The 22,728-nt window shown below is 48.6% G+C and overlaps 1 protein-coding gene across 1 annotated transcript in view; it reads right to left on the minus strand.

The window, feature by feature from the left end:
• The window catches only part of LOC147700659 (CD209 antigen-like protein C), a 168,990-nt gene that overhangs the window by 102,465 nt on the left and 43,797 nt on the right, over nucleotides 1-22,728 (minus strand). Inside the window, exon 4 of the mRNA XM_086929166.1 lies at nucleotides 19,770-19,924. Coding sequence (XP_086785292.1) covers nucleotides 19,770-19,924 — 155 coding nt within the window. The remainder of the gene's footprint in view (nucleotides 1-19,769; nucleotides 19,925-22,728) is intronic.

The raw sequence follows: 22,728 nt of genomic DNA on the forward strand, positions 1-22,728 counted from the left end.
CATAACGAAAATGCTTTCACCAGGCGCACCCACCACCAGCCATCCGTGCACTCTTTTACCAAGCACACACACCACCAGCCATCAGTGTACCCTTCCACCAGGCACACACCACCAGACATAAGTGCACACTTTCACCAGGCACACACACACCACCAGCCGTCGGTGCACACTTTCTTCAGGCACACACACACACCACCAGCCGTCAGTGCACGCTTTCACCAGGCACACACACACCACCAGCCGTCAGTGCACGATTTCACCAGAAACACACACACCACCAGCCATCAGTGCTCTTTCACCAGGCACACACCACCAGCCGTCAGTGCACGCTTTCACCAGGCACACACACCAACAGCCGGCAGTGCACGCTTCTACCAGGCACACACACCACCAGCCATCAGTGCACAATTTCTACAGGCACACACACCACCAGCCATCGGTGCACACAGCAATTGTTAACGAATCCACAATTAACAATATTAGCAATCGCAATATGATGCACTTTACTTTTAAACATATTCATCTAAAGCGCAGCATGCCATTATTGCTACAAAAATAAATACACAATTTTTTGGCCTACACTTTATAGACTTTTGTTGCAATTGGTGTTGCAATATTTAGCAATGACAATAGCTCAAACTTAATTAATGCGAGACCTATTGCATTGCAAATGCTTGTTTTTAAGTTTTCTATCTAGAGGCGATCATCGTACAAGTAAAGTGTCTGTGATAGGAGCATGCTGCGAGAGCAGAGTCAGATACATGTTCGGCTCTTTCCTTTGACCGGCCAGTAGGGCTGGAACCAGGACAGTTGCTTGTGGGACTGCTAGTTTTATTTGCCTCCTCCCTGTTAGAGTGTTTGTTTGTAGTTCATCGCAGCAAAAAGACTTGCACCGCTGCCCAACGCCAATTCATTGTAAATATGCTCCAACATCTTTTTTTGCACATTTTGCAGCAATCTTCTCACACTGTGAGTGATAACACTTTGAAACAATGCCTTGCATGCTGCTCCCAGTATCAGTACACCAGCCCGAGTGCACGTGAACTCTGTGACTTTTGTTACCTGCCCCTCTGCAGTGATTGCATTCACCTGCTGAGGTTTCTGCACGTATCCCACCGACTAGTTTACCTTGCTTTTAATTTTTTATGTGCGGCGTTTGCTTTACTATGAATGCCGTTACCTAAAAGTGAAAGACTCGTGCAATAGTTATAGAATACGTTGTTCTTTTTGGCCAGCTCTGAGGTCAGGGCCCCGCCTCCCTCGCGCTCAAGGTCACGGTCCCCACGGTTGAATGCCCTTCAGCCGCTGAGACATATCTGTAAGGCCTCTCTGGCCCCCACTTCCGGTGCCGACCATAGTAGAAATCAACAGTGGTGTTTGCTTTTTGGCAGCAGGGCCGTCTGTTCAAGAAAAGGAATGTCATTTCCCGGTACTTGCCGTGCTCAGAGGCCCGGGGCTTCCAGGCACGCTGCCAAGGGCTCTGGTTTCAGCGGAACACGCACGTGTGGTGCGTCCTGGGGCGCGATTGTATGTCCTGCCTGCGCTTGTATTTATTAATGTCCCGTGTGTGGGTGGTGTTCCCTTTTCATCTGTGCGGAACGAGGCTTGTCATTTGCAGCAGTCATTTTAGCTCTGTTCAGTCCTGCCTGTGAAACTCCCAAGTCACGAAAAGAGGCGAGTGAGTGTCCACCACGATTCAAGAACAGTTTTTTTCTGAGGGCTTCGATCCCCTCTGAGACGCGGCTCGCTCGTCCTCCTTCAGGAGGGGCAGAACACCTGCTGTGGGGGATGGACCCCTGAGCATAGAGGGGTTCCACACACATCTTGAGGGTTCCTCATCCACCAAGGTACACCTGGTGGGTATCATCAGGGCACAGTGACTATGCTTGCATCATACAATGCAGTACCTTAGCAGCATGATGGAGCGATGGCAAGTAATACAGGTTTTAGTACATCTTTTTTCAAGTTTGACTTTATTGAGGTTTTAGTATATCTAACAACATATTAAATAGATTTTTGCTGGTAGAAACTTATTTGGTTTGGCTAGTCAAGCAGCTGTTTGCAAGACCTGTTATTACCAATTCTTTAAAATATATATTCATTGGATTTGGCTCCGCCCAGAGATGTTTTAATGATGGGTAGAGTGGGCTTTGGCCCTGGCCCCTGCCTTCCAGGGGGTTGGGGCCTCGTAGAGCCAACGCAGTTCTTCAGAGGGTCCCCGATGACCTTCAGTGATTTTGAAACAGGTGGATTTATAATACCGCTTTCCTTTCATTTATTTTTAATGTGTTTATGATTTGTGAGACTATATTTCAGACATTTTTCAGATAAATGAGTTTGTGTCATGCAACATCCATCCAAAAATGTTTCTTTCAGATCAAAACGTGACCTCACACATGAGAAATGTGAGGGGGTCACAGAGATTATTTCCAGTAATGTTAGTGAGCTGCTGCTTTGTAACGATATTGAGAACTCATGTCACTATTCTTTAATATTATACATTTAGAATTTGCACACTAATGCCGGGGCACTGCCAGAGTCCTAGCCAAAGAGGGCATGTTACAGCTGAAATTGGATCATAAGTTCAAAGCTGTTCTAGCAGGGGCCCCCAAAATAGGATTGGCCCAGGGCCCCCAAAATCCTTAAGATGTCACTGGCTCCGCCCAAGGAGTACTTCCCTCTCACTTCCTGCTACTGGCTGCATCATGTATCACTCCTCGTCCCATGGACTCCTTGAATCGCAAAGCATGAGGGGCTGTCTAACATCTCAGAAGCACATTGCATCATCACAGACTGAGGGGCATATTATCAACAAATGTGGAGAAGTGTGTCTCAATGGTTGGAGCGGCAGACCCTGATGCAGAGGTCTAGCCTGGGACCAGGGTTCAGTTCCCCGCCTCGGCGGGTCTTGGGCTCAAAATTCCACGGACCTGATAATTCTCGCCTCAGTGCCTATTCCAATCATGGAGTCCCACTCTGCAACTCTGGGCAATAGCTTGCTTAATCTCCACAACGGCCCCCACAACGCAAAGGATGCCTGGCCCCCATCTTGGGGGTGCCCAGGAGTGGACGTCTCACAGGGAAAGCCAGGATGGGTTCCACAGCGGTATTCGTACAAGCACCTTGAGACCCTTGCGGGTGAGTAGTGCGCTATACAAGTATCAATTTACATTTACAAATAGCGATATTTATCGCTAAGTAGGCTTAGCAACAATTTTATTATCGCCGCGAATCGGCAGATTTTATCGCAGACATAACATGCTATTAGCAACGTTTTTCTCTGAAGCGATAACATTTCCGGCTATAGTAGCGAAATGCGTGAATATCGCTGAGAATACAGCGATATTCACGCATTAACGCCAATGGGGTCTTAGCCAGAATATCCACCCCCCATTGGATATAATGGCTAAGAACTGGTCTGACCAGGCGTTAGGTTTTGGAAATATTCGCGCTTAGCGTGAATATTTCCATCGCTATGCCTGTGTTGATAATAGACGATAGCGATGTTAGCGACTGTTTTTAGTCGCGTACAGGTTGGGTATGCCAACTATGAATGTCATTAGCGTTAAATATTGCTGACATGCAAAGCGGGCCCCAAACCGCTCGCTATCACCTAAAAGCTGTCAGTAACTGCTGTTAGGGACAGCTTGCTAATAAAGCGTTGAAATTATCGCCGCTTAGCAGCCGAAAACGGCCGCTAAAGCGGCGATAATTTCATTTCGCCTGCCTTGATAATATGCCCCTTAGTTACTTATTTCAGAGACGCAATTTATACAGAGAGCTTTTTTCAATGCAGCCGTATTTTTTTTTAACTATTCAGTTAGTGCTCTGTGCCCGCTTTACCTGTTTGTCCCCACCATTGTGTTGTGCTTTCTACTCAGTGTCTTTCCTACTGACTATCCTTATCTGTCTCATACCCTTTGTTCTTCCACTTTCTATTTTCAGTTAAATAGAATTCCCAAAGATATTGCATCTAACTTTAATGAGGCAACACATGAAAATACAGGAATGCTCAGATGTTGTTCTCATGAGTGAGTACTTTAAAGCAAGATCTATTGGCTTTGTCAATGCTTGTTTCAAACATGTGTTGGAGTTTTCCTGCAAAAACTAAAATAGGGTGTGTTATCTGCTCTAGATAAAGGTCAAAGCAGCAGCCAGAGATATTGCTGTTCGCCTATGCAAAGATGTATTACACAACTCGCTGCAGGTGCCTCTCGGTCTAGCCACCTGGATCAATATAATTTCGGGCCTCTGTTCCCACCTCTGGTGCCAGGAGTTTTATGGGATCCATTTTAAAGGAAGGTGAGTGGCAGCTCAAACAATTCATGGAGATGGACCAATCTCCTTTCAACACAAATTTCACTCTTATCACATGGGTGACCCCTATTAACTGTGATATATATATATATATATATATATATATATATATATATATATATATATATATACTATAACATATTCGCCAGTAGGTAGTTATAGTTAGGATGTACTTTCCATAGTAAGAGCGTTTTTTGTTTAACCAAGAACGTTGGTGTTGTTTGACGAATCCTCGCAAAATTTACAAAATGAGTTCACCGCACACTTCAGCTGCTGTTGTCACATGGCCCATGGGGACATTTGTCGTCTTCTCTAAGTTAGCATGAGCACACTGCAGATAATCCGCTGTTTTGCACACATTACTAGACACGTTTATTTTGCAAATGTTTCTTCGGCCTTTTTCACATGAGAACCTGTAGCTGTGTTCACATTCTGCATGTTCCTGGGATTTAGTCTGAACATTGTGCGCAAGGTCGAATAACAATGCCCCTTATTATTCTGTTCGGGTCAGACCCTAGCACCTAGACAAATCATACAGATGCCGGCTAGGCGAGGAGAAGTGACAAGTCCCGAATTGCACCCCACGGACCGCCTTAGACTGAACAGTCGGATTCGATCAACCATGGTTTGGCATCTCATCAGGCAGAGACTCCACCTGATGCACACTGTCAACCCCTGTACACCTGTCTTGATAAAGACCTGCAGCGACCACCAACCGGGGCGCATTAGGATCGAAACGTCGACGGGAACCCTAGGCGCAGACACTCCAGGATCCCTTAAAAATCACTAATCTATTCCTGGCCTTTTTTATTAAAAAATTGTGTATAAAACTGTATAAAATGTTTTTCACTGTATATGTTTCCATGCACTGAGCACTTGTCTTCACTTGTCACTTGTTTTCACTTGGATTTGACAGTCATATTTGATATCTAATGTTTATCTCTGAATGAGTTAATTCAGGAAACACTGTTTGAATTCTATGATAAAGATACATGAATTCACCTTTTGGCTAAAAGAATATTTTCTTATTGCTTGAGTATTCATTTCTCATTTGCATTTGTGTATCAGAGAGTTTCTTTGCTAACTGCATGTATTAGCATTTTCAAAGTAATGGTTTCTACCCAACTGAACCACTTGTTTGTTTAACTGAGAGTTTGCTCTGCACCACACTGCTTGCAGACAGTGAAACTCACATGAGAAGTACAACAAAGAGTATAGAAATGCACTAATGCCAGTGTGCACTTGTCAAAAAATACCCTATTTGCTTAACATACCAAATGTCTGAAGGTGCTGAAGATCAACCTACCTGCAGCCTACTATACAGTGGTAAGACCTTTACTGCCAGTCCTTCTGCAGCAAATGAAGCACATGTACATAATTTACTAGCTAGTGCACACAGTCTTCTATTTTATGTAGAAATTGAAATGCTGACACAATTCTGTCTAATAACTCAATCGTTTATAATATCACTGATTACATCTCAAATTGCAGAATCATTGATGAAATGACTCGTGATATCATCCAAGCTTCTATAGTACTCACCTTCCTGAGCCTCTTTAGGCCCCGGGGATCCCATCCCCACGGCCGTACATACCTGTTAAAAAGGGAGGGGAGCTACGTGTCTCTTCTCCCCGAACCTTGTAAGGCTCCTCCTGAGCTGTTATTGGCCCGAGGACCCAATTCCCTGGGTTCACTCATTTAAAAAGGCGGAGGGGTGCCGCGAGATCCCCCTCCGCAAGCCAGGTTAGGCCCTACAGACCCATCCCACTGGGCCATTTCTAAAAATAAAGGGGAGAGGGGCTGTGCAGCTGCCCTTCCTGAGTTGTTATCAGTCCTGGGGACAGCACCCCCTGGGGCCACTTCTTTAAAGAAAGGGGAATGGCCACATAGCTCCCCTCCCACAGCCTCTTTAGGCCCTCGGGACCCCATTCCCCAGGGCCATGTAGTTTTTTTAGGGGAAGGGGGCCCTGGGGACCCCATCCCTTAGGGCCCAATGTAATTTTCAGGGGGAGGGGGCACGCGACCCCTGTCCCATGGCTGATTACGCCCCAGGAACCCTATTCCATAGTGCAATTTTTAGGGGGACATTGGCCCTGGAGACCCTATCCCCAAGGGCCGAGCATCATTTCTAGGGGCCATATGGCCCATCTTCCTGATCCGATTTAGGCCTCAGGGACCCCATCACCCTGAACCCTGCACAGCTAAAAGTGGGTGCCCTGGTGCCCACAGAGGGCACCCACCATGCTTTTATTGGCGGTCACAGAAGCAAAAATGAAAGAAACAAATGACGGGATAAAGAAACAGTCAGACGCAATGATCTAGAATTGGCTTCTTTCTTAAATGGGTGCTTCTCAAAGAAGAACTCCAAGGAGCCATCACATTTTGTGAGGCAATGAAGACTCAGAGAAGCATAACCGATAGCCAGGTCTGAGTTTGTCATGTAGAGAACGCATTGTTTATTATTGGGATTAGAGTCATTGTCTCACATTAACTTTTTTTAGGTCTCGCCTGTCGATGCGCATGCGCATCGAGCAAGCGAGACTATGGGGGCTCATCGACTCTTTATCTAACTTGCAAGGAATCGTGGCGATTCCTTGCAGTGCCCGTGACTTTTAAGCTCAATGCGCATGCGCATTGAGCTTAAAAGCGCGTGCACATGGCCCCAGCCGCCTGCCTTGCCTACTCTCCCGCCCCCTCACTTCTTGATTGCACGGCCGCTAGGCCGTGCCTCCCCTACTCCTCCTCCTACTCTCCTCCCCTCCCGTCTGTTCCCGCACTCCTCCCACACCCCCGCTCCGCCCCCTCACTCTCTCTGCCCGCCCGCTCTCCACTCTATCAGGCAGCCAGCCGCACTCCTCCCACACCCCCGCTCCGCCCCCTCACTCTCTCTGCCCGCCCGCTCGCCGTTTAAAGTCTAGTTTTCTAGACCCTCCCTGTTCAGCTTTCTTCTCTCTTTCTCCCCGTCTCTGCTTCCCTCCTTCCTCCGCGCAGCCTCCCTTCGCACCCCCGTCCTTTTCACCCACTCTCTTTGACTTTCCTTCGACAATTCGCGCTCCCCGCTCCCCGCCCGCCTTTCCGCTCTCGTTTTCCAGCCATAGCCTCCCCCCCTCCCCTTCCCACCGTGTCGCATTTCTCTTCCCCCCTCCCCTCTCCTCCGTCCGTCTTGTTTTTTTTCTAATTTTCAATTCCCTTAATTTCTTTCCTCAAAATGTATTTAGACGCAGTTTGTTTATTAGAGGCGCATTCGCCTCTCAGCATACGCCCGAGCCATACCTTTTGTGTGTTTTCGCTAAATAGCAAGCATGCGCTGGTGCTATACACTGAAATGCCACTGGAGAGCAACATTCGTTTAGCATGTAAAGTTTACGGCAGCACATGCGCACCTTATGCGGTAGCCAGGTCTAATGGGGGACATTAATTTACTCAATCTGGGCAAAGACATTCATTGGACTACTGTTTCCGGTTCTGCAGCCGCTCTCACCTAAGATGGCGATCATGGCAGTCCATGAGTGCTTTTATATGAGGGCGACTCTTCGCTTTTGAGTATCTACTTTGGAGAGTGGCACACTAATTCGGTGGAAATATTTAGCATTTTGGAAGGGCGATCTGAAGGGGGCCCAAAAACGGTTGCACGCAAGCAAAGGTATGGTCCTTATATGCACAGAAACGGCGACCAAGGAGCAATGGGTAGTCTGTCTTCTTTGTCTAGCTCCCAGTCCTCCCAGAGCAGTCGTGCTGGGAACAGTAACTAGAGCTATGGCCTTGCAGCCCCACCTAAGTCTTGCGAGACCCAGTGGGGTCCGCCTGCCTCACGCGCCTTGCAGTGAGTAGTGACACATCTCCTGCAGCTTATTTTCTTATTGCCATCTAAACTAGCGCTTTTGGTCCCTGCTAAGGTGCTCCTTCATAGCACTGTGCTTCTCTGGCCCTTGTTCTGGTATGGTTTATACGGCAAATACTCTAATCATAACCCACAGGCTTCCAGCTAGTTGATGCTCCGAAGCGGGGCTTCTCACTGTGTGAGAGTAAATGTGTAAAAAATAAGTGCCCACCGTTTCTTGTCTGCAAACATGTGTTCATCGATGTCTTATTTCTTGTGGGAAGAACGGAAAAACCATATTTTTAGAAGCACGTTGCTCCGTTCACAGTAGAAAATGTATTGGCTTTTCTTTTCCATAGAACATGCTGCGTCCTAGTATATCAGTGCAACTCTTTTGGTGATAGTTACAAGTGTTATCTCCTAGAACCACCCTGTGGCGTTCATTGCACATGACTTGAAGTGCCTGTTACCTTAACGTATTAAAAGACGTGTTTCATTAAGAAAACCTTTTACTCGGCTAACAATGGTTTTGTACAATACACTGCTTTAAGTTGGGATAAAACAAAACGTGATGTGGCCAAAAAAGAACATACATCCTTTCTAAGAGGCATTGCAGGTGTAATTAAGGGTGTTGCTCAAAACAAGTTCAAGTTTTACCATTTGCCCCTCCCCTGGAGAAAGGACCCCTTCCTTGTGTCCTTCCACTGCTGTGTTCTCAGGTGCTACTTTTTAGGGTCAACCTGCAACAGCTCATGAATATACACTCTTGCTAGCGATACTCTGTTGTATACAGTAAAGGGCTTGCAACCTGCCCATTGCTTACCATTTGTTAGAATCAGATTCACTCTGCTTTGCTGCATACTTAATCACCAGGAGAAGCCATGCGTCACTTCACTCGCCCTCACCCTCACTCACCCTCAACACCTCACCCTCAACCTCAAACCCTTACCCTCACTCACCCTCACTCACCCTCACTCACCCTCACCCTCACTCACCCTCACCCTCACTCACCCTCACTCTCACTCACCCTCAACCCCTCACCCTCACTCACCCTCAACCCCTCACCCTCACTCACCCTCACTCACCCTCACTCACCCTCACTCACCCTCAACCCCTCACTCACCCTCACTCATCCTCACTCACCCTCAACCCCTCACCCTCACCCACCCTCAACCCCTCACCCTAACTCACACTCACCCTCACTCACCCTCACCCTCACCCACCCTCACTCACCCTCACTCACCCTCAACCCCTCACTCACCCTCACTCACCCTCACTCACCCTCACCCACCCTCACCCTCACTCACCCTCAACCCCTCACCCTCACACAGTGCAATAGGTCTCGGAGCATTTGAGTTAGAGCTTTTAGAATTGTTTATGGCTTTTTTTATTTGTAATTCTTTAGCATTGGCTACAGGAAACAAAAATGCTAAAGATTTACAAAAAAAACCCATAAACAATTCTAAAAGCACTAACTCTAATGCTGCGAGACCTATTGCATTTCCAATGCTTGTTTAGCTGGTTACAAGGAAATGGGTACAAGAGGTCGTTTGAGACCCCTGGATAACTGGTTTTGCTTAAAAAATCTCCTGCACTGGTGCAGATCGTGAGCAAAATAGGGGGCATATTTCCAAGGGGGGCGATAGGCAATTATCGCCGGTTTAGTGGCCGTTTTCGGCCGCTAAGCGGCGATAATTCTATCGCTATATTAGCAAGCTGTCGCTAACTGATGTTAGCGACAGCTTTTAGGCGATAGCGAGCGGTTTGGGGCCCGCTTTGCATGTCAGCGATATTTATCGCTAATTACATGCAAAGTGGGTGTTCCCAACCTGTTAGCGACTGAAAGCAGTCGCTAACGTCGTTATCGCCTATTAGCAAGGCGGGTGTAGCGATGGAAATATTCCCGCTATCGCTAAAAAGTAATGCCTGCTCAGACCAGTTCTTAGCCATGTTATCCAATGGGAGGTGGATAACATGGCTAAGAGCATTTCGTCGCTAATGCGTGAATATCGCTGTATTCTCAGCGATATTCATGCTATCGCCGGAAAAATTATTGCTTTGGAGATAAACGTTGCTAATAGCACGTTATCTCAGCAATAATTTCCGGCGATGCTTAGCGATAAAAAAATCGTTGCTAAGCCTAGTTAGCGATAAATATCGCTACTCGTTGGTAATATGCCCCTAAATTTATAGAATGTTTTATTTGTTTAGACATAGTTATTTGGAGAGGTTCTTCTTGCGGGGTGTTTCATGTTGACCTAAGTTGTAAATTATAATGAGTTTTCTAATAAATACGACCCAAGGTAGTTTACTCTCATCATATCATTTGTCTTGGGGTCACTCTATTGGTTCTTTGCCTGCGGCCCCGGGGCTCAAGCATGCTGTAATATTGATCCATGTAATGATATCTGTGTCAATTACTCATTATACTTGTGGGACACCCCCGCGCCGCACGGCCACCAGCTGCTGCGTGTGCCCCTTGCCTGCCCTCTGCCTCGCTGCTGCCTCGTTTTGCCGATTGCCGGCGGGCGCCGCTGCGGTTGTTTTTGCCCTTGTTTTGTCCAACATTTGTGCCTGTTTGATATAACTTTGGTTTTTCCTTGTTTTTCCTTGTTTTGTTGAGAATTTGTGCCCGTTCTGTATAATTTTTATTTCCCCCGTGTTGTGGTTTCCTTCCTTGTTGTCCGCCTACCTCGCCGCCCTCCGCCCTCCCTTCCCGCCACCGCCGCTTTTCCCCGCCCCTTTTCTATTCTGTACCCTCCCCGCTCCCGCCTCCCAGCTGCTCCGCCCACCCGCGCACTTGGCCTTAAATGGCGACCGTGCGACGCAGGTGAGTGTGACCCACTTGTGGGACACCCCCGCGCCGCACGGCCACCAGCTGCTGCGTGTGCCCCTTGCCTGCCCTCTGCCTCGCTGCTGCCTCGTTTTGCCGATTGCCGGTGGGCGCCGCTGCGGTTGTTTTTGCCCTTGTTTTGTCCAACATTTGTGCCTGTTTGATATAACTTTGGTTTTTCCTTGTTTTTCCTTGTTTTGTTGAGAATTTGTGCCCGTTCTGTATAATTTTTATTTCCCCCGTGTTGTGGTTTCCTTCCTTGTTGTCCGCCTACCTCGCCGCCCTCCGCCCTCCCATCCCGCCACCGCTGCTTTTCCCCGCCCCTTTTCTATTCTGTACCCTCCCCGCTCCCGCCTCCCAGCTGCTCCGCCCACCCGCGCACTTGGCCTTAAATGGCGACCGTGCGACGCAGGTGAGTGTGACCCACTTGTGGGACACCCCCGCGCCGCACGGCCACCAGCTGCTGCGTGTGCCCCTTGCCTGCCCTCTGCCTCGCTGCTGCCTCGTTTTGCCGATTGCCGGCGGGCGCCGCTGCGGTTGTTTTTGCCCTTGTTTTGTCCAACATTTGTGCCTGTTTGATATAACTTTGGTTTTTCCTTGTTTTTCCTTGTTTTGTTGAGAATTTGTGCCCGTTCTGTATAATTTTTATTTCCCCCGTGTTGTGGTTTCCTTCCTTGTTGTCCGCCTACCTCGCCGCCCTCCGCCCTCCCTTCCCGCCACCGCCGCTTTTCCCCGCCCCTTTTCTATTCTGTACCCTCCCCGCTCCCGCCTCCCAGCTTCTCCGCCCACCCACGCACTTGGCCTTAAATGGCGACCGTGCGAACGCGCAGCGGTCACGCGCAGCGGGCGCGCCGATTGTGCGCCGAAGGCGCGCCAAAGGTAAGCCCGTCTACGCCCGTCCGCGCCTGGACCGCGCCCAGTGCCAGGACCCCTGGACCTCGAAGACCCCGACCGACCCGCCTGACGTACTCCGCCGCCACCCTCACCGCTCTCAACACCGGCCGACTCCCAGAATGCCATCAAGCCTCTCCACGACGTACCCACGGACCCTTCAGCTGCCACGCCTGCAAGTTCACCTGCATCCGGACCTGCCTCGCACCAGCACCCACCAAGCCGAACACCAGCAGCACCCACCTCAAGTGCATCCTGATCAACACCCGCTCCGTCCACAGACATGCCATCGAACTCTGGAACCTCCTCGACACCACAGCTCCAGACGTTGCCTTCCTCACGGAGACCTGGATGAACGCCTCTTCAGCTCCCGACATCGCCATCGCCATCCCAGAGGGCTACAAGATCGTCCGGAGGGACCGAAACGCCAACCAGATGGGAGGAGGCATCGCCATCATCCACAGGAGCACCATCCGTCTCACGACCAGCACCGACAACTCCCTGACCACCGCCGAACACCTGCATTTCCAGATCCACACCAACCCGAACACCACCCTCAGAGGCACCCTGATCTACCGACCCCCTGGACCACGCACACAATTCAGCGAGGACATCGCCGACTTCGTCAGCCCACATGCCCTCCCCTCCGCTGACTACATCCTCCTGGGAGACCTCAACTTCCATCTGGAGAACAACAACGACCGCAACACCAGCACCCTGCTCGACAACCTCGCCAACCTGGGACTCAAGCAACTGGTGTCCACCCCCACCCACCTCGCCGGACACACACTCGACGCTGTCTTCTCATCCAGCAAGGACATCGACTTCAGCCACGCCACAGAGCTTCAATGGATGGACCACAGCTGCGTCCACTTCACCTTCAAGAAAACAACGACCCACCACCACCAGCAACAGGCCGCCCGCAGAAGCTGGAACAAGATCACAGCAGACCAGCTCGCCACCTCCCTGAGCCAGCACCCTCCTGCCAGCTCAGCGAACCCCAGCCAGGCCGCCGACAACCTCACGAAGTGGATCAGCAACTGCGCGGACGAACTCGCCCCACTGAGGACCCCGCCCAGCAGACCCGGCAGCAAGAAAGCCCCATGGTTCACCGACGAACTCAAGAGCTCCAAGAAGAACTGCCGAGCCCTCGAGAAAGTCTGGAGAAGGGAACCGACACCGGACAACAGGACCTCTTTCAAACTTGCCACCCGGAAACACCACCAGCTGATCCGCGCCGCCAAGAAAACAGCATTCAAGGACCGGTTGGACAACAACGCACACAACTGCAAGGAACTCTTCAACATCGTCAAAGAGCTTTCCAACCCCAGCGCAGGAAACAACGACATCACCCCATCGCAAGACCTCTGCAACTCCCTGGCTTCATACTTCCACAACAAGATCGCGGACATACACAACAGCTTCAACAACCAACCAACGCACACCATGACCGAACAACCACCCCCCACCACCACCCTCCACGCCTGGACCCCGATCAGCACCGAAGACACCATCCGCACGATGAACTCCATCCACTCCGGATCACCGACCGACCCCTGCCCTCACCACGTCTTCAACAAGGCCGACGCTGTCATCGCACCCCACCTGCGTGACATCATCAACACATCCTTCGACACCACCATCTTCCCCGAGAGCTGGAAACACGCCGAACTCAGCGCTCTACTCAAGAAACCAACAGCGGACCCCACCGACCTCAAGAATTACCGCCCCATCTCGCTCCTCCCGTTTCCAGCCAAAGTCATCGAGAAGACCGTCAACAAGCAGATGGCCGCTTTCCTCGAGACGAACGGATCCCTCGACCCCTCACAGTCCGGCTTCCGAGCCAACCACAGCACCGAGACCGCCCTCATCGCCGCCACCGATGACATCCGAGCCCTGATGGACAACGGAGAAACAGCGGCCCTCATCCTCCTGGACCTCTCCGCGGCATTCGACACGGTCTGCCACCGCACCCTAGTACGGCGCCTCAGCAACGTCGGAATCCAGGACAAGGCGCTGGAATGGATCATCTCCTTCCTCGACGGGAGAACACAGAGAGTCCGCCTACCACCGTACAAGTCAGAGGCCACCGAAGTCATCTGCGGCGTCCCCCAAGGATCATCTCTGAGCCCCACCCTCTTCAACGTCTACATGAGCCCCCTCGCGGCCATCGTACGCAAACACAACCTCAGCATAATCTCCTACGCCGACGACACCCAGCTGATCCTCTCCCTGACCAACGACCCCGCCGCCGCCAGAGCCAACCTGCACGAAGGGATGAAAGAGGTAGCCGAGTGGATGACGACCAGCCGCCTGAAACTGAACTCGGACAAGACGGAGGTCCTCATCCTGGGCTCCTCTCCCTCCGCCTGGGACGACTCCTGGTGGCCTCCCGCCCTGGGCACCGCACCCAAACCGACAGACCATGCACGCAACCTGGGCTTCATCCTGGACTCCTCCCTCTCCATGACCAGGCAAGTCAACAACGTCTCCTCGGCATGCTTCAACATCCTACGCATGCTACGGAAGATCTTCTGGTGGATCCCCACCGAGACCAGGAAGACCGTCACCCAGGCCCTCGTCACCAGCCGACTGGACTACGGCAACGCCCTCTACGCCGGTACCACCGCCAAGCTCCAGAAGAGACTCCAGCGGATCCAGAACGCCTCAGCCAGACTCATCCTCGACATCCCACGAACCAGCCACATCTCCGGACATCTGAGAGACCTTCACTGGCTCCCCGTCAACAAAAGAATCACCTTCCGCCTCCTCACCCACGCACACAAAGCCCTACACGACCAAGGCCCGAGCTACCTCAACAGCCGAGTCAACTTCTACGCTCCCAAACGCCACCTCCGATCAGCCAACCACGCCCTCGCCGCCGTCCCCCGCATCCGAAGAGCGACTACAGGAGGAAGGTCCTTCTCCTACCTGGCCGCCAAGACCTGGAACTCCCTCCCGACCGACCTGCGCCTGACCCAAGACCACCTCTCCTTCAGGAAGAAGCTGAAGACCTGGCTGTTCGAGCAGTAGCGGCTCCCCCCCCCCAGCGCCTTGAGACCCTACGGGTATGTAGCGCGCTTTATAAGTGTCACTGATTGATTGATTGATTATACAGGTTCATTTAATGTTATATGGCGTCTTTAATGTATTACTGTTTCTTTTATGCTTTGCAGTCTATTAGAATGTTTATGGTGTTCCAGAGCGTTGACATGTTGAGATGAAATTGCTCTCTGAACCGACCCGATCCACCCATCTGTGTGGGGGGTTTCTTTGGAAATAAGGGCCAGATGTATCAACGGGTTTTACCAATTCGGTGTCAATGGGAAAATGTGTTACATACGGCCCTACATTTTTCCACGTTTTAGCTGGATTGTATAATTTGTGTTATCATCCACTTTTGCTTCAGCGCCTCCATCGGGCAGGGATCTCAGGAATGGCCCTTAAATGGCTACAGTCTTTTCTGGCGGAGAGTTTTTTCTCCGTCTTTGAGGAGGAGTTTTCATCCGACCAACTGCACCTTTATCACGGCGTTCTCCAGGGCTCCTCTCTCAGTCCAACCATGTTTAACATCTACATGAGTCCACTGACTGAGGTGGTGCTTCCCTGGGGAATTCAGCTTATCACCTACGCTGATGATATGCAGTTGGTCGTCTCACTGGCAAGGGATGACGCCGGAGACCAGGGGAGTGACAACTTGACCCCCTGTCTCACCAAGGTTCTGGAGTGGATGACGACGTCGTTTTTAAAGCTAAATGGGGCCAAAACTGACATCATGATCCTGGGTTATAAAGCTCCCATCAATCTTGACACTTGGCGGCCGCACTGTCTGGGCTCCCCTCCCACCCCAAAGACCCAAATAAAGAGCTTGGGGGTCTGGTTAGACACCTCCTAGGGGTTTCAGGTCCAGGCCAAGAAGGTGGCGGCAACCTGTTATGGACTGCTTAGGGTCCTCAGGAAAGTCCTGCCCCTCCTACCTTTTGAGGCCAGACGCGTGCTGGTCCAGTCGCTGATTTTATCGTGTCTGGATTACGCAAACGCTGTTTATTTGGGAGCTCCAGCTGGTTCTATCCAAATCCTTCATTCAGTACAAAACTGTGCAGCTCGGCTGCTTATGAATCTTCCTAGACGCTGTTCGGCGAAGGCGGCACTTCGGTCACTTCACTGGCTGCCGATCCAGGAAAGGATCCTGTTTAAAACGTTCTGTATGGCGCACAAGTCTATAAGTAATGTTGGTCCTACCATTCTCCAGCCCATTGTTTTGCCGGCATCATGCCGCTAGATCCTTGAGATCTAATCAGCTAAATCTGCTGGTGGTACCCAGGGTGAAGCGAGTCCGTATGGGTGGCCGCCAGCTTTCCTTCCATGTAGCCAAGGCCTGGAATAAACTCCCAGATAACATCAGGCTGGAAATGAATCATCTTGTTTTCAGGAAGCGATTGAAGACATTTTTGTTCCACTGATTGTCTTCTTCTGTCCGTGGTCTTACAGCGCTGGGATGCCTCAGGGTAGCCATGCGCAATACAAGAGCGTACTCATTCATTCATTCATTCGTTCTCATACCCTGTTTACCCCTAAACTACACGAGACCCCTCTTATTTACACTCTACGCAGACCTCTTATGATGCACTACCCATAATGATATCAGTGACAACCTCACTGGAATTCTAGGGCAGGCCGCTCCAATATTGCATCGCAGTCCTTTCTTTGTGTTGATTGTTGCTTATCCAATCAGTTCAAATCCACATAAAATGTCCTGGGAAAAACATTGGAAGTTCACGTAGGGATACCTCCCAAATCCACAGACTAGCAAATGCTTTTGTTGCTGTGAAACATCTGAATGTACTAAATGCTTAATTTGAGCAGGTACCAGCACGTAATAGTCAACACCGGTACTTATGACACTCTGCTACAAGGTGGCGATGTTTGTCTAGTTTAGAAATGAGTACAACAACAGTTGTTAATTAAATCAATTAACAACAAAAATTTACGAATACCTTACACCCAAGCCATTCTTATAGCTTGGGGACCCTAGAATAGTCTGGGTTGTCACACTTGTAGGAGTGTGATGGATTTTGATGTGTTAGTATGGTTATTGACAATGCTGCAAGGAGGAATGGATGGTGCAAGCTGCAGTAAAGTCCCGAAGAGGGCCCTACCACTTATTTTAATATAAATTAAGCACTGGCAGAATCCCTTGTTTTGGTAAAGGAACGTGAACCTCAGTACAATTTTTGGTAAGTATGGCAGAGGCGTAGCTAGAGCCTGTGGCGCCCGGGGCTATCCCTCAAATTGGCACCCCTGGTGGGGGGGGGGAGGGATACTTGCTGGGGAAAAAGTACCAAGAGACACGTAGTATTGCCGCTAATAGTTACCTCGATCATGCTAGTTACATGCACATACATGACACGGTCCAAGGCTACACAGTTGAATACACCAGTGACCGGCATTACAAAGGAGAACACACAGACTGCCACCCTGCAGGATTTCTAGAGGGGCCTAAAAAATTGGTTATTCGATTAACATACATCATCAGCAGCATACATGAGAATAGCTAAAATAATAAATATGACTAAATCACTGGTGTTGCTGAATATATAACTATAGAGTTTTAATTTTAACTTGTAAACCAGCTGTTGAATGTTCTTGGGTAATATCGCATGTATGTGGGAAATGGAGCGAGGACGATGGGCGACGAGGTAATGATCAGTTTAATTACTTGTAATCTTTATTACTTGTCGCAGTTCTAGTTAACAACCCTCCCTCTTCACAGACATGCAAACCGACTGTACAGCTTCATTTTTATATACCCTGGATAATACAAGATGTTTGGAGGTGTGCTTTCTCCTTTTCTAGAGGAGGGAACAGTGAAGTCATAGGATGAAGTTATATTGGATAAGTTTTTTTTAATGCTATTGCTGAGATTGGTAAACAAAGCCTGCATGCGCAAAACAATCACTCCTATAGGTAACGATTGGGAGGAGTAAGACGGGTGAGGAGGTAATGCGTAATTTCGGTGGGCGTGGAAATAGCATTCAGGTATTCAGCATAACCTTCGTGGCTGCTTTACTACCTTAGGTGGGAGCTAAACACTTCACACACCGAATACGAAAGGGTGAGCAAAATGAGACAGATAGCAAATATGTGGCACTCAGAAATAGAAATAGAGGTTAGAAAGTAATGGAAAGCTAGACAGAGACTGATAGATCAATTGGTGTGTTTACAGGGAGTGACAAGTGACAGACCACAATCAACAATGACATATGTCTGTTCATGAAATGGCCTAATTGTGTCTGTCTATAGCAATATATTGTATATTGTGTTTTCAGAATTTCTGACAGAAAAGTTGTTTGGCCTCCGATTCACCTGGACGACTTGCAGGACTGGGGCAGAGGAGAGAGACACCAATACCCCCTCTAAGCTGGCAGCATTCCCTCATTGCTGTCAAAATGCCGAATCAAAGACCGAGTCTCTCTCACCTCTTCAATTAATTAGTCCAGGCTGAGTCTGTCTGAAAGCTGCCTGCACCCGCAGTGACTGTGCCTGCAAGTGTAAAGGCATTAAAAACAAGCACTTCCTGCCAACGCCCCCAGGCCAGAATTGACTCCTCCACACGAGTCACACGACAAGAGCGTAGCGGTGAGCGCGTAACGCGTCACTGCTACGTTCTGATCGGGAGGCGAGGGTTGGCCTAGAGGAGGACTCTGAGCGAGGCTGGGCGGGGGAGCAACAACGGTCGGAGGACAGACGAGGACACAGCCTGCATACACTCCTGACCTGCTTTAACATTTTAACTGCAGCAGGCAAGGACCGTGCAAACGCGGGACTTTCAGTTAAATTGCCAAAAGTAAATCCCGCGTTTGTGTGCACTGTGCAATGCATGCAGTCTGCAGTTACCCACCGAAGCAGGTCATGTCAGAAGGAGAGCAGGCTGGGATGATTGCACACTTTTACTGTCTGCGGCGGCCGCGGCACTGGAGGCTCGTTGCAGCCGCCTTAATAATTTATTTAGGACACTGTGTTCACTTCCCGAATCGTTCCCAAGAATCCCAAATAAATTATAAAGGCCGCCGCAGCCGCATCGGGCCGCCAGTGCCGCGCGACCGCGGCCGCCTCAAAAATGGTGCAGCCTGGGGCGGACCGCCCCCCTCGCCCTCCCCTAGTTACGCCACTGAGGTATGGTACCGTGAGACATTCACTCTAGTTCAAGGAAGAAGCCCCTGAACCTGTCCTTGTCCTGCAGCCTTAAAAATTTAACCTGGGGGCTGGACCATATCTGAGCCCATAAAAGGTAGGTTAAGTACATCAGTGGTGGCTGCCACCAAGTAGTACGGGTGAGGCTGGGGCTAAAAAAGAAAGAAAAAGTGACTTACCTGGCTGCCGGCTGCCGCCTCATCTCTGTCCTCTTCTGTTCCTGCTGGAAGCAGAAAGCACATACAGGGTCCTCTAAGCCAATCTTGACACTGCTGTCACTAGCATGACATGCGCTTTGTGATTGGTTTGAGAGCCTTGGTTCAGCACTCAAACAGGGAGTGGGAGCATGTGCATGTTCTCCACCCAAGCTGTGCAATACACATGCATAGTGGGCATGATGGTTGGGCCAGGCTAAAACGGCCTGCCAAACTGTCATGCGCGCGCAAGCCTCCCCAGCTGGCTGTGACGACAGCACAGCCCTGCCCCGTCCGTAAACCTACTTCAGTATGGAAAAATAAATTGATAATTACATTGAGCCATTATCATTTTACTTTGACTTTTTCCACTGCTCAAAGAGTGGTGGGTCGTTGTTCCTCCGCTTTAGCGGAGGAGCCACCACTGTACATTCTGTTTCCTACGCTTCCATTTCAAAGGCAAACAAATTTTACATACCAAAAACAAATTAATGACCAAAATGTGGAATTCACACATTACCATCTCATTTTCATGCTGAATAGTAAAAAGGTCAGACTCCTGCTTCCGGCAGTGCTCCTGGCTGGCCTCCCAGGACCACTGGGCTTCAGAGAAGAAGTAGCATCTCCCTCTTGTCAGCAACCACCCGCTGGGGCAAAGCTTGCATGCAGGCGGCACTGGGGAACAGAGAAATCAGAGGGTGCGAGAGTTATAGACGCGACAAGCTTTTTAAAGGAAGCTGTATGGGCTTGACTCATAAAGATATATATATACACATGTATATTCAGTCATGTGTATACTTACTACCACACCTAGGTGTAAGTATACACTTTAATAATATTCACCATGTCTGAGTGTAGATTTACATCTAGGTGTACACTTAAATGTCTCCACACCCTCAAATAAAGGGGCGGTGCCTCCTACAATAGAATGTACAGGTGTTACGTTACTACTGGTATTGGCGGCATAGATCCTCCTATAGCAAAGTAAGGGAATAATCATTCAAGATTATTAATCATTAAAAAACTGAAAAAATAATGCATAACATAAATGTGAATAATTTTTAAATTTGTATTAAACTAGAACAAATAAAAATAAACTGTTCTAGTACAACTGAAATTATTGGTGCATTAAATCATTAGTTTAAAAACATGAATATATAAAGAATTAATAGTTAGTACATTTTGTTAGAAGATATGAACTTAATTAAAATTATTTTGAACTATTTTAATAAAAGTGCAAAACTTACATTTTTTTATAACATGAAATGTGCATTTGTAAATCTCATGTTTACCCAAGGGTTTCTTGGTGCTGAATAACATATATTTATTGTAATCCAACTCAATGGTACTCATTTTATGAACCTCAGAAGAATGAAATGGTCAGTAGATCCACAGGGATTTGAACCTGTGACCATGAGATTGAACGCAGGCCCCTACAGTAGATGCATTTGTCCACTAAGCCACCAGACCTGGCTTTTCAAATTAGGTTTATTATTACAATTTAAAATAATCAATTGATAACTATATTTGTTTTCACCAAACACACAAAATTGGATGTTATAGTAATTCCCTGCCACCATTGTTTTCTATGGGAGTATGTTGTAGTATAAGTCTTTAGCCATATGTGCGGCTTGAGTTATTTATGGCACTCTGGAGTACATTTACGCCTGATATGTCACCTTTAGAGCTGTAGTAACTTTAGAAGTGGAGTCTGTGAATAGCAATGTTCTTGGTCTTTTGTGGGTGTATGCTTGTATTGTCATATATCTTCATAAACCCCTCCTTGAATTTCATTAGCCCCTCTGATTTGCAGTAGGTTTTCCCCATTTTCCCATTCCCGCTGACCACTCCTACATTTACTACTAAATTGTATACCAGCGCTTGTGATCCCCACCGCCTTCATAGCCCCTTTGCTGCGGGGGTAATTCCCCCGCTGTGCTGGGGGGTATGGGGGCGCGCACAGCGCCCGCATGCTCATGACGAGCTGAGCTCGACATGAGCTACAGTGCTCCTGTGCTCATGACGAGCTCAGCTCGTCACAGGTGCATTGGCTCCCGTGGAACGCTCAGCACAGCAGGGGAATTATCCCCGCACCTGAGCGTTCCACGGCCCATGACGAGCTGAGCTCGTCATGAGCATGGAAAAGGATAAAGATCTCCACACTGAAAAGAAAGGGGAAGCCAAAGCCGAGGTTTGTGAATAGCATTTTATGCTATGTGAGTAGGTCTCCTGTAGTACTACTCTAAATAAAAATAATACAAAATACAGTTTGGGAGTAAAGTATATCCTGAGCCCGGCAACAGTACGTTAATACAGGTGAACACATTTCAAAAGACGAGTGATCTTCAGATCTTCCTTTATTAGTGCTGTTTTTCTTCATAAAACACACTAGGCGGCTAGTGTGTTTTATGAAGAAAAACAGCACTAATAAAGGAAGATCTGAAGATCCCTCGTCTTTTGGAATTTGTTCACCTGTATTAACGTACTGTTGCCGGGCTCAGGATATACTTTGTTTACCTCCTATATGTGGTTTTGTGTGGAACATTACCCATTTGGGTTGTTGGTGGGTGACCGCAACCTTATCCTTTGAGCTTCTGATAGACTGAGAACTCTTACTATTGTCATACTCCAGCGCAATTGACACGCATTCACCTTTTCTCTTGTATTGTACAGTTTGGGAGTCGACTCCTAAGGATCCTCTTGTAAAGCGGGCTTTTGTTGAAATTCATAAAAAAATCACTCAACGGAGGTCGGTTGATGCATCTTCCCGATTACAAGGCTAAAATGTTGAATTGTGCTCTGGGTACATAGAATATTCATGACCAAGTCATCCAGAATCCAGATCATCTCAAGGAGAGAGTTTAGACAAGATAGGTTTTCATAGGTTCACTGGTAAGGGAACCGTACCCTGATAAAATACTGCATTACAAGAGTGTGATATCAGATGATATTGCATTGTGTTTTGCAGTTGTATTTATAAAGCTCTTACTACCCCTGAGAAGGAGAGTTGCCTTGTGTTGCCACCACTCTGCCTGCTGTGTTTGTTAAAAGGTGCAGAAAGACAACTCCATTCTATAGACCAGATGTTGACCAGGCACGTATGAAACGCTGATGTTTATTTTGAAAATAAATAACATGGAAATGCCTACTAATTAGGTCTCTGCTATGGATAACTTTAGCTGTTTACTGTCCAGGCCTATTCAGAGCGAGGGAAGGAGCTGGGAGAAGATGGCAAAGCAACACAGAGCGGGGAGTGGGAGAATGTAAAAGGCAACAGCAGAGAAAAAGAAAGGGCATATACATGGAGTGATAAAAAAATGAAAAAAGTAGTTCCTAAATCCAAGCAAGGTCAGTGGTGGAAGGATACAAATGAACTATTCACAACACTTCGAGACCGAAATGCTCTTGGACAGTACAGAGACATGACTAAGAAAGAATGCATCTGAGTCAAGAGTAGACAACTGAGGTAGAAAAGAAAG

This window comes from Lissotriton vulgaris, chromosome 7, assembly GCF_964263255.1.
Source record: "Lissotriton vulgaris chromosome 7, aLisVul1.2, whole genome shotgun sequence".
Taxonomy (NCBI): Eukaryota; Metazoa; Chordata; class Amphibia; order Caudata; family Salamandridae; genus Lissotriton; species Lissotriton vulgaris.